This window comes from Hydra vulgaris, chromosome 06 (genome assembly GCF_038396675.1).
Source record: "Hydra vulgaris chromosome 06, alternate assembly HydraT2T_AEP".
In the NCBI taxonomy this organism is placed as follows: domain Eukaryota; kingdom Metazoa; phylum Cnidaria; class Hydrozoa; order Anthoathecata; family Hydridae; genus Hydra; species Hydra vulgaris.
Genome location: NC_088925.1, coordinates 36,515,001 through 36,527,897, shown reverse-complemented (window position 1 = coordinate 36,527,897; position 12,897 = coordinate 36,515,001). Strand labels below are relative to the sequence as shown.

At 27.9% G+C, this 12,897-nt stretch overlaps 1 protein-coding gene across 2 annotated transcripts in view; it reads left to right on the top strand.

Moving 5' to 3' along the window:
- LOC101241521 (uncharacterized) overlaps positions 1 to 12,897 on the top strand; it is a 48,481-nt gene that overhangs the window by 21,946 nt on the left and 13,638 nt on the right. For both annotated transcript variants that reach the window (XM_065800011.1, XM_065800010.1), the window contains exons 5-11: positions 443 to 689; positions 767 to 867; positions 970 to 1,135; positions 1,896 to 1,942; positions 4,459 to 4,522; positions 10,968 to 11,005; positions 12,425 to 12,532. In XM_065800011.1, coding sequence (XP_065656083.1) covers positions 443 to 689; positions 767 to 867; positions 970 to 1,135; positions 1,896 to 1,942; positions 4,459 to 4,522; positions 10,968 to 11,005; positions 12,425 to 12,532 — 771 coding nt within the window. The remainder of the gene's footprint in view (positions 1 to 442; positions 690 to 766; positions 868 to 969; positions 1,136 to 1,895; positions 1,943 to 4,458; positions 4,523 to 10,967; positions 11,006 to 12,424; positions 12,533 to 12,897) is intronic.

Sequence of the window (12,897 nt, the reverse complement as noted above, 5' to 3'; positions counted from 1 at the left end):
AAACTGAACAGAACAAACTAAATATGAAACTGAAAAAAAATCAGAGTAAAGAAGCAAGTTGAAACTAAAAAGAGACAAAGTAAAGTGAAACAAAAAAAGATGGAACTGAGTGCAACTAAATGAGAGAGGGCAAAACAGAATGCAACTGTCAAAAACTACTATTAAAACCCTTTTAATAATAGTTTTTTTAATATCTCTATTATCCTATTTAAAATTTTATTTAAGTATCAAAAAAGTGCAAATGGTGAAAGTCTGCACTTGAAACAATCAGGGAGGCCAGCTTGCTTAGCCCACTAAGTCTGTTTTAGAAAGCCTTTTCACTGCACTTGCAACCTTTTACTCCTAGCAAAGTCTGTGTATAGGTTTATATGTATATAATTGTTTTGTTATAATTATTGCACAAATAAATTTTAACTATTAATACTATTCTCCTTAATGTTAGGACAACTTTTCTTTACCAACAATGGTATTAGCTCCTGTTATATCAATAAATATGTCAGATAGTTACTTATCAGAAGTTAAGGAGTCTTTAACATATACTTCAATAAAAACCGACCTGGAATCCTCAATAGTTAGTCTGCCTAATACAAAAGTAGATACATCATTTGTAAATTTTAGTTCTGAAAAGTTTGATTTGGAACAGATATATGTTGAAGAGTGCCATCTTAGTAGTCAAATTAACTCGAATGGTATAAAGTTTTAGATATAAAGTATAAGAAAAAAATATTTTATTTGCAAGTCAGTAGTTTTTATCTATGTTTTTTAGAAAATTTATCAAATGCACATGACAATTTGTCAAAAAGTAATAGTCTTATTACAAAAAGATCATTGCCTACAAGAGATCTGGAAAAAAATCTGAATGACAAGGTATAATTTTATAATTTATTTAGTCAATGTATTAATAATTTAAATTTAAATGGTTTATGCTGAAAAAAGATAAAATAACTTCATTATGTTTTTATAAAAAAGGATGAAGATGTTTTGGGTCTATCTATGCATGCTATTTCAATGCCAAATCTTCGTGAATCTCTAGAAATTCATGACTTTGTGAACTTTGAAATGTCGTCACCATTCAATGCAATGTCACCAAAACATGGTTTCTTTAAAGTTTTCAAAAAGAACAAGAAAGCTCAAAGTAGTTTAAACTTATATCATTGATTTATTTATAAAATTTACATAATCAATTTGTTAATAAGATCTCCTCAATTAATAAATATCTCCTTATTTTAAAAATCAGGCTATGAAATCAAAAGATATTCATTGAAAAATTTAGTTTATTACTAGTATAATTTATAAAAACTATTCATATAATCTGTTGATTATAGATTATATTGTTATAAGGGGTCACAAGTCTAATTTATTTAGACTTGTGCATCAAATGTTCTATCTAGTATATAATGAATCTGTTTTTAAAGGTAGAATCAGTTAATATTTTTGGTATTAGTAACAGAATCTATTTTCTTGTATTTAATATTACTATTTTTTTTAGTTACAACAATTCAGTTCTATTTTTTAATAAGAGAATTTTCTAGAACTAGCTCTTTTAAAACATATTGATAATTTATTTTTTCAAATAAATAATAATTTAAATGTACAATTATCAAGTTTATATTTCGACAAATGAATAAGAAAAAGTAAAATATGGTTATTTGCTTTCATCAGCATTAAAAACTTCAAAATTTATAGCCTGTTTTTTGACCATTTTTCATTCAGTTGAGTGGAATAGTAAATAATTGAATGTCAGATGCCCACTGTCAACAGTGGGTATCTGACATTCAATTATTTTTTCATTGATTTTTGAGCCATTCAGATATTAGTGTCTTCATGTAAAGCTAGTATAAGTTAAAAATTGGATGTTATATTTAATAAAATATATTAATTTTTTTTTCTTATAGAATTATCTATGTCAACAAATCAGTTATCAACAGATCCTATAGAAAAAGTAAATTTTAGATTTTAAATAAGTTAAATTTACCATTTTTTTTTTTATTTTTACAAATTTTAATATACAATCAAGTTATTATTGGCTACAAGAGATCTACACAGTTGAAGTTCTACAGCCTGGTCCTTTATTACTTTATTCCAACTTATCTCAGTTTTTTTAATGATCTTTGATCTTCTTTAGCTTTTTTTTTTTTTTTTTTTAAAAAAAAATTATTAAAAAAATCTTCCTAAACAGTGGTTAAGAGAGGAAATGTATTTTTGTGAAAAGGGCATAAAGTTAGGTATTTATGTGAAAAGGGCATAAAATTGGATATTTTTGTGAAAAGGGCATAAAATTGGGTATTTTTGTGAAAAGGGCATAAAGTTGGGTATTTATGTGAAAAGGGCAGAAAATAGGATATTTTTGTGAAAAGGGCATAAAATTGAGTATTTTTGTGAAAAGGGCATAAAATTGGGTATTTTTGTGAAAAGGGCATAAAATTGGGTACTTTTGTGAAAAGGGCATAAAATTGGAATCATAAAAATGAATTAATTTTAGTATACTATTTCAATATTGGATTTTTAGAATTATAGATTGACCTCTGGCGTAAATAAAATTAAAAATTTTACATCAGATTGTTCAAATTCAAAATTATTCTGGAAAATCTGGTTATTTTTTAATGTAATTGGAAACCATTTAGGTTTAATTTATTAAATTGGACATCAAATGTAAAAATAAAAATAAACAAATGAAAGTAATATAAAATGAGAGTTAATTTAATGTAATGTTATATAACAGCTTATACTCTATCTGATTTTGTTTTAACAGGTTCACAATCTGTCCTGATATTAAATGAGTCATATACTTACAGTGCAATTATTATTAAATGTGTAACTAAACACTGAACTATTTAACATGGGAATGAGAAAACTTCCTTCAATTCTCAATCAAACAACAAGAATTTGACTGGTTAAAAAAAGTTTTGACCAAAATTAAACACTGCTGGAAAAACACTGCAAAATTTTTTTTAACTTTTAGTTGTCAAATTTGCAACTTAAAAAAGAAAAAATAAAGAACAAAAACAAGTTATTCAATGAAGAAATTTGGGAAATTTAACTAACAAAATGCTGTTGAACAAAGATTATACCTACAAACATTTGTCAAACTTGGAATTGAAAGGTCATTTTCAAAAATGAGCTTGACCATTATTAAGGAAATTGGCAAGAGCTGTAAAATGAGCAGTCCTCAACAATAAAAAAATGTCACAGAATATAGATAGGGTTAACATCTCAAGACACAGGTGTCAAGTGTCTTATTTAAGTAAATGATTTGGCATTTTACATTTAATGTGATGAAAATTATAAAAATTATCAATATTGTTTGTGGAATTCAGTCCCATTCAGTAAGCAATTATTATAATTTCAAATATGAACTAAAGAAAATATATTAATGTAATAAAAATAATTATCATATAAAACTATAATAACTAGAAATATAAAAATGAAATTTTTTAAATGAAATTATTATAAAATATGTAACTAAAAGCATATTTTTTTTCATTCATTTTGATTTTATCCAAACTAAATTTTAATGTGCAAGCATTAAAATTGAAGCATGCACTTATACTTTTATTGTTTAAGAAAGTTGAATTAAAACAAGTTTGAACAAGTTAAATTAAACAAAATTTTATGTCATTTTTACAAAAATGCCCTAATATATTTTCCCTGTTGACCGCTGTTTACGAAGATATTGTTTTGAAAAAAAATTTGTGTCATTGTAATGTAAATCAAAATCCATTATAAAAAATTAAAGTCTAATCATTAAGTTTTTTTGTATTTAAAAGTGATGACTATCTTATAAATTTAACCCACTCATCAGAGGGTTTATTTTACATGGTTACCAAACATCATTTCTAAATGGGTATTATAAATGTATAAACTTTACATGATTAGGATGTAACATGATGTTAGTAAAAGAAAATGAAATAAATTAGGTAGTTTTCCAACAACAATAATCATTCCAGATTATTTATTTCCTTACTAAAAGGAAACCATCACAAGCGTGTTTGACACGAGAACCAATATTTTTCAGTTTAGTAATTACCACGTTAAAAAGCGGACAAAACTTACCAAAAAAGTATGCAATTTTTTAAATATTTAGTTTTGGTTTTTATTCTTGTTCTGGAGTAAAGTGGGAAATAGTGTTAGATGAGTCTTAAGATATTTATCAGTGATATATTTATCTTGCTTATTTATTAGTTTTTCTAGAGAATAGCTTAACAAGTAAAGATTTTTTTCTATGTATGTACTTGGTGGTTAAAGCAATATTATCCAATTTTAAGATATATAACTCAGCTTTTCTTTATCCAATCAAATTGTATGTCTGATCTAACTTAGCTCATGAGCTTTTAATTTATTTAAGGCCTAGCCTAGCTTTTTTTTTTTTTTTTTTTAAAAAAAAATGCTGAACTACTCATGTATTTCTCCAATATATAGTTAATATAGTAATTGGTTTTCTAAACTTTTATTTTCTAGAGTAATGTAAGATTGTCATTTGATATAAATGGATTACCAAAGATTAATGAAAAAGAGAATGATGGTATATATATATATATTTTTTTTGAAATGAAGATAGCCCTATATACATATATACATATATATATGTATATATATGTATACATATATATATATACATATATATATATGTATATATATATATATAAATATATATATATATATATACATATATACATATATATATATATATATATATATATATATATATATATATATATATATATATATATATATATATATATATATATATATATATATATATATATATATATATATATTATATATATATATTAGGGTGATGACTTTTATACAACCTCGTTTCCATGTATCATAATTTGATGAGCTTTCATTTAAGATTAAATAAAATATTACATTCAAGGCGAATTGATAAAAAAACCTCACACACAAAATAATTTTAAGAATTTTATTTATTAGCTTTTTAGCTAAATTTTTGAAGTCACAGTAAGCAGATACAAAATTGGCAACTGGCAACTGATAAACTTGGGTTTGGGTTGACCTTTCTCTTTGAATATTTGCTGCAGCTGAACAACAATGCCTGTCTTCTTGCCGGTATTCATGTTTGTTGTGTCAGCAACAATCATCACAACTGATCCCCACAGGTTGAACTCCTCTAACACATCCTGGAGTCCTTCTGCAATTATTTGAGCTTTCCCATCTTTCAATTTTAGCGCAGTCAACTTAATTTCTTTAGATTCATTCTTGAGGACCATGGTCTGACACTCAAAGCCCTCAATGTATTTGCCATCAAGGTGTATGCTCCACTTCTCTAGATGAAGCGTGTTCACCAAGTGTTTCTTCACCTGAGTAGCTCTCGTGTAGATAGCCATGTGGATTGCTGATTGACATGGGGTTGGGATTTTAATGCCCTCACCAGAAAGCTGGCGGCACACCACTGCTGCTTCGTGGGATGACAGCTTTGAGCATGTAACAAGACGTCTTGCAATGTCTGTTGGTTTATGCTTCCTTTTGCTCATTGATGCTGCATTGTCATCCTCCCAAGGACTGTCTGAACTGTTCTCAGATGAGTCCGTGCTACTTTCGAAACAATCAGGTAGCGCCAAGCTGGTAAGAGTGGACACAGTCGCTTGTAGAGGTTCTCATCCTCTTTGCACAACCATTCGCCTTTCATCTTGGTCATGTCAAACAGTTCATTCAATGAATCAAAGTTTTTTTTTTTTCTGCAGCATTTGTAGTCTTTCAGAAGTTTTGCTGGTTTTGCACAAATGGCCTGATTAGATACATGCAGGAAGTTCAATGTTTTGCTCCATAGGTCTTTAAGCTCCACAGCAATTAAACTCTCTCTCTATTCTTTGGCAGTGGATTCAAGAAATTTGAAGCGTCCAATGACGTGGTTTTTCAGGGGCATGCGACTCCGTTCGCTCAAGGGTGCTTCATATATTGCCATGTTGCCTCTTCTTGATGGGGCTTGAAACAGGACTAAGTTCTTTGTCCAGGTTTCCTTGTTCTTCTCCATGTTAGAAGAGCTCTTCTTGAATGACATGTTGTCTTCTACTCAGCAAATGAAATAGGAAAGGCCTTAATGTCAATATTAATTATGTAACAAATTAAAGAAACTGTTATTAAGTTTTCAATTGAACTGCTATTGTTAATATATTTTATTTCAAAAAAAGTAAATAATGATTATAGAAAATGAAAAAGGCAGACACTAATAAAATATTTTATGCTCAATTATAATTTGCAAAAGAGTTAAATGTAACTTACCAAATAATACAAGGATCTCTTTATACTTAAACTATAGAGAATGCGCAATAATTAAGATAAGGCAATAGTAATGTTGACACCAAATTTAGATAATTAAAACTAAACTACTCGCTTTGAACATACTTTTATACCAGTTTATAGCAGACTGCAAAACAGCTGAAGAAATCCCCGAACAATTACGTCACCATGATGTCCTTGTCCTGGCTGACAACGCAGAGCGTTATACAATGTTCTGGAAAATTCTATACATTTCTCTGCTACATAAATTATTGCACAAGTCGGTTTCATGACTTATGTTTTATACAGTATATATATATATATATATATATACAGTATATATATATTGTTAATACAATTACATAAAATGCTAAAATGCCTACATAAATAACATTTCAAAGTGGTTTGTGCACGACCTTTTTCAATATTTTAATGGAATAAATGTCATTTTAGTCATTAATAAGCAAAAGTTCATTCGTGCTACAGGAAATGTTTGAGAAAAAAAAATCTAAAAATCATCACCCTAATATATATAATTATATATATATATAAATATATATATATATATATATATATATATATATATATATATATATATATATATATATATATATATATATATTAGGGATATCTATTTTGTTGATCATGTTTAAATTTTGTTACAGGATATTGCATATGAATGGCACAGATGTCATATTTATATATATATATATATAAATGAAAGTTTTTTGGTGGGAATTACTCCCCAGAATGATAAAGAGCACGAGTTCTTAGCATCATGAGCAGCTAAAGATGGGGGATGTTGCAATACACTCGAAACATCTGGAAGAACTCCTCTGATTTTTGCAACTTTATGATTGTTGTGTTCATTTCTCTCCGTTGAGTATAGAATCTTTTCCATATCTTCCATGTCCTTGTAATGGCCATTGTCAGAAGAGACTAACAATATTACAAAATAGATCCATGTACCCAGTATGATTTTCCCATTATTTTACAACAACTTTAGCTACAGATTCAAAGTATAGTGGAATATGAGTAGTTCCCCTGATCCTATAAATAATTTCAGCTTTGTTATTTAAATTAACATTTTTGTTATTATGTTTGTTTGTTAATAAATTAATTGTTTAAGCAAACCTAAAAGGCAGTAGAATCTGCAAACTCATTTTTCAAGAACTATGGAACCTATGACCCATGGAATAAAGAAATATACTCAGCTATTCTATCAATCTCTTTGATAATGTCTTCACTCAGGTAGATAACCTATTTGGCAGCAGTAGCTTAAACGTTTTGAAGGGTCTATGTCCATAAAGTGTGCATGTGATGTAACTCTAGTTTTGTGAATACCTGGTGGTGTGATCTTTATCATTATACATAATTTTAAGCTCAGCTATTTCACAGTATTTTCCACGTCTAATGTCTAATTAAAACTGAGGAATTATAATATTTTTGGAAACAGTATAGATGTAACAAAGGCCTCTTTTAAACTTTAATTTGTTTAACTTACCTCACTGTTTGTCAGTATACCACTGTCATGCTCCTCCATCCAGGTTATAGTAAAAATGGCAGACTGTGTTCTTGTCACAGTGTTACAAGAGCGTTTCTTATAATTTTTTTAGTTGCTATCTAAACTATTTAACAAACGCTTAACTAAATCTTGCCTTTTTGGAGATCTAATCTTACTATTATTAGCAATCAAACATTAACAAAGTCTTTTAATCCTACTATTATTAGTAATCAAACTTACATTACCAAAGTCTTTTAATCTTTAATTAGCAAACTTCTAATATTAATCTTAAGTCTAACAACTAACTTTTTTAAATTTAGGGCTCCTGGACACCAGAGACCAGGGTAAAATAGGTGTATAAAGCCTGAATTCTTTTGGGACTCCACATTCCTGGCTTTTGCTAATGTAATAAAATAAAAATTAATAACTTTTTGATTGCTTAGAACAGATAGCTGATCTGGAATCTGATCTATTTTGAGTGTTACTATTGATGAATGGTAACACTCTTATTGAGTCCTATACTTACTATTTCTTCTCGGATTATCATTAACTATTGGCCTTTAATGAAACCCATATACAACCTGTTGCAATTTAACATCTGCTAAGGTTGCCTCTCTTTATTGTCTCTTGCCATTTTTTTTACTCCTTGTTCCATTCTTTACCACTATAAGATCTAGCCTAAGTAAAATTGACACTATTTTTTTAAATTTGTCAGCTACAAAATTTTCATAAAATGATATTTTTGAGAAAAGAAATTGTCCAAGTATTAGTAATTCAATTAAAATATTTTCTCCAGGTAAAGTTTAATTAAAATTTAAAATGACAACAAAGCAACAACAAGTTTCTGTGCTAGATGTGGACTGAAAATGTAAAACTACCATACAAATTGTCTAGGCTATAAAGAAAAACTTATGTAAAATTAAAATTTAAAACAATACCAGGATACCATTTTTATATGTTTAGTCTGCACGAAAAAAGTAAAGATTAAATTTTAGAAATAAAACTAAAGAAATTCCTATTAAAAGTGATGGTTTTGCAAGCCTTACATCAATGTAGATTGAAATTATAAACTTTTGTCACTAGTACTACAAAATAGTGAAATTTATTAAAAGGAGTGCGTAGAAAAGCGCTTGCCACTATGGAATACCCACTATTGTAATTCAATCTTTTGGCCTAACTATCATTTTTTTTAAATCCATAGTAAACTGTCATTACTTAGAAATCCATGGCAAACTTCAACACAAATGGTATCAATTTTTTATCTACAACACACAATCCTGCAAGTTGTTGGTTTGGCAATTGAACAACATTGGAGGTTTGTTAAAGCGATATTGTGTAAAAAGTTTAGGAAAGCGAAATCAAGCATTGATTTTAAGAATTGGAATAAAGCCACTACAGAGTATGGATCCCACTTTGTCCAGATTCTCATGGCTCCCTTCAGGAAAAAAACAACAAAAAAGCTGTTGAAAATTGTTTTGCTTTTAAATATTTTTTGTTATACCGTCAGACTTGGACCCTAATTTGATACATGTTTGATGTTTGTGGTTCTCTCTCATATTTATATCAATGTAAAAAATAACTGTTGTTGCTAATTCATGGACTTATAAATTAGTAATGATTATTGTAGAGAAAAAAAATTTGGGTGGACTTTATCCCCCCTTTTTTGGGGGCTTAAGGTTGGGTTCAAGTAGTCCCTGTTGTGGGGCTACTTGAACCCATAGTGTAAAAGCCCTGTTGTGTAGTGCAGCTATGACCCTTTTGAGGTTTCCAACAAATCTCTCGGATGGCTGATGATGTCTTCTAATAAAGGCTTTTACCCATTCGACACCTGGGAGGTTTTCATTGAAACATTGAACATCACTCCTTAATCAATCTAGATAGGATTTCACAATAATTCAAAGATCAAATGAGGTTAGTGGGCAGCCAAAAGTTGAAACTTTATTCAAGTGATCACAAAATGACTGTTTTTCTTCAGGTGTGAAGACAACTGGATGCCATGCATGTTTCTTTGTGATAGTAAGGTGTCGTCTTCGAAGAGCTCTCTTAATGCCGGAACTGCTGATTCTAAACTGTTCTTCAGCAAATTGTTGACTCATAGCTCCACATTCGATATTAATACAGACTTGCTCTAAGTTTTGATCGGTATAGTCTTTGTAATCTCTAGATCCCAACTTTCTTTTATATCTGCGAACTATTCTGGTAGAACAAGTTATGATAGCATGAACTATACGCATGTAGGTGTATAACAATAAAACTTTAACCAACCATTAACCTTATTTAGGTATACATTTTATAACCTAGCAAATATTAAAAACATGGTTAAAATAACAGATATATCAACTCCTTCTAAATATATTATTACACTTTGGGGTTTAATGTTAATGGAAAGCAAGTTTAATAATTTTTAAACGTGAGTTGCCACAATGACATTTGGGTTCAAGTAGCCCCAATTTTGAATTTTTTCCAAATATTTTTTTTATCCAAATATTTTTTTGATCACTTCTTGCAAAAAAATTTCACCCTTTTTTTTTATGTAACTTGATTTAATTAAGTGTATAATTAACTTATTTACTTTCATACCAAATAATTCTATAAAAAATAAACAAATAAATAAACATTTTATTTTTTTGGGTTCAAGTAACCCCGGGTAGCTCAAGTAGCACCGCATGACAGTACTTCATAAGCTTCCATAAAAAAAAATCATTTTTTTAGCTCAACCCAATCTTAATTTCAAGAAATAAAAAGTGTCAATTAAAGTTTTACTTAATCAAACTCTTAAATTTTTTACTCTTTCTTGTATGAAATACCATTATATTTGGGCTGGTTCTTCTAATAAGACATTCTCTTATTTTGACAAGGTTTTAAACTGTATTGTAAATATTGCTGAACCTGCTCTAACTACTGAGCTTGAACATATCTAGCGCAGTTGATCAAGTTGAAAAGAAAAGTTGCATCCTCTTACTGTAACTGTTCCTTCCTAAGCTCTTTTCTTTGTTTTCTGTTACTAGTTAGTGGTTGCTTTTGTTAACTCCACTAGTTAGTGGCTGCTTCTGTTTACTCTCCACTAGAATTTGAGGAGTTTATTTTAATTTAAAATATATTTATTGTTCGATAAAAGAGAAAGCGAATATTTTATATAAAGTATTGCAAAATATGTAAATAGCATTGAGGTTTTATAAATATTTTTCTATAAGTAATTTGATAAATTGTTTTAAAATTTCAGTTAATAATGAAGCGGCAGTTTACTGGGATGTTCAACAGGTTTGTTTATTTAAATTCAAAGTTGTATATAATAATATAGTTACTTCTTTTTATGGCAAATGTTCATCACTGCATAAGTGACTTGTGTTCATCACTTCATAAGTGACATCACTTTAATAGTGACTTGTACTTGCATCACTGAGTCACATTACTAGTCACAATAGTGACTAGTACGTACACCACTGTACTTGTGACTTGTACTTGCATCACTGCAATAGTATTTTGTACTTACATCACTGTAATAGTGACTAGTACTTACATCACTGTACTTGTGACTTGTACTTACACCACTGTACTAATGATTTGTACTTACATCACTGTAATAGTGATTTGTACTTGCATTACTGTACTTGTGAATTGTACTTACATCAGTGTACTTGTGACTAGTTCTTACATTACTGTTTTTCACAAGTACAGTGATGTAAGTACAAGTCACAAGTATAGTAAGTGATGTAAGTACAAGTCACTAAAATGAAATTATAAAAAAGGAAAAGAACCTTGCAAAAAGATTTAGAAGCATAACTAAATTAAATTTCAATAAATACTGTTTCAGAACTAAAGCATAAACGTTCAATAATTAATATGTAGTGGAAGCATGAATGAAATAAACTAGAATAATTTAAGTAAAAATAAGTTCTAACTTTTCCTTATTATCATTAATACATCCATCTAAAAGTTTAACTTATCAAATGTTTAACCAATCAAAAGTTAAACCAATCAAAAGTTTTAATTTAAAAATGAATGTTTGGAATTGAATGGAAAGTTATTAAATATTAATTTATTAAAATTGATTTACTCGTAATATTACTTACTCATAATATTGACTCATAATAACTCATATCCTGTAAAATTCTTTTCAGCTAGTATTAGTAATCATTCTTCCCTGTGTAAACAATATTTATCTTTCCTCTATTACATACTGCTTTATCTTCTTGAGATGTAACTCTTGAATTTTAGAATTAAGGTATAGCTTTAAAATAGATGTAAAAATAGTAAAACATTTGAATGTTGTAAAATTTAATGTAAAATTAAACTTTCAAAAAGAACAAAATTTATGGGTGTTGTTAATAAGTTTGTATGGTATGGTTAACCAATCAAACTGGAATTTATGGGTGAAAAAATTTTGTATGACACTTAATAATAGGCAATATATCAATACTTACAATATTTTAGAAACATGATAAAAATATTGTATTTTAGGTTAGAAAAAAATAATGCAGAAATATTTTGTCTTATTGTCTGAGAAGAACTGTCAATTTATATAATAATTTAGTCCCATAATATAAAAAAAATAAATAAACAATTGTATTGAATGTTTCCCATATAAAGAAATATATATGTTATCAGTAATATGATTATTATTAAATATGATGTTGTTTAAACAATAAATTGTATTTGATTTTTTTCATATTTTTAAAGGTGGGTTTGTTTTTGACTGAGATTAGTCTATCACAATATGTTAGCAATTTTCAAAGCCACAATGTTAATGGTCGTGTTTTTCTTTCTATTAAAGAAAGTTATTTAAAAGTAAGAGCTTTTTAAATAAATACTTTTTGCTTTTAACTATTAATTTTATGTTGTTGTTTTTTTCTGTTGATAAAAGAAAATGTTATTTTTATTTTTCAGTAGATGAATGTCTCATTGGATCGTATTGTGATATGTAGTTGATTGTTTGTAATTAATTAGTTTTCATAGGCATCATTGTTGTACTCAAAAAAAGTTTTTCTAATAAAGAAAATTATAACAGTTCCTACTTTTATTTGATACTGGAAAAGATTCTCTTAAACTATTTAAGGAACTTTCTTATCTTTAAAATTTTCTCTTAAAATTTCTTTAAAGAAGGAAATAAGATGTTAAGTTTTTGGAGAATTTTCTTTCCTAAAAAAAATAAT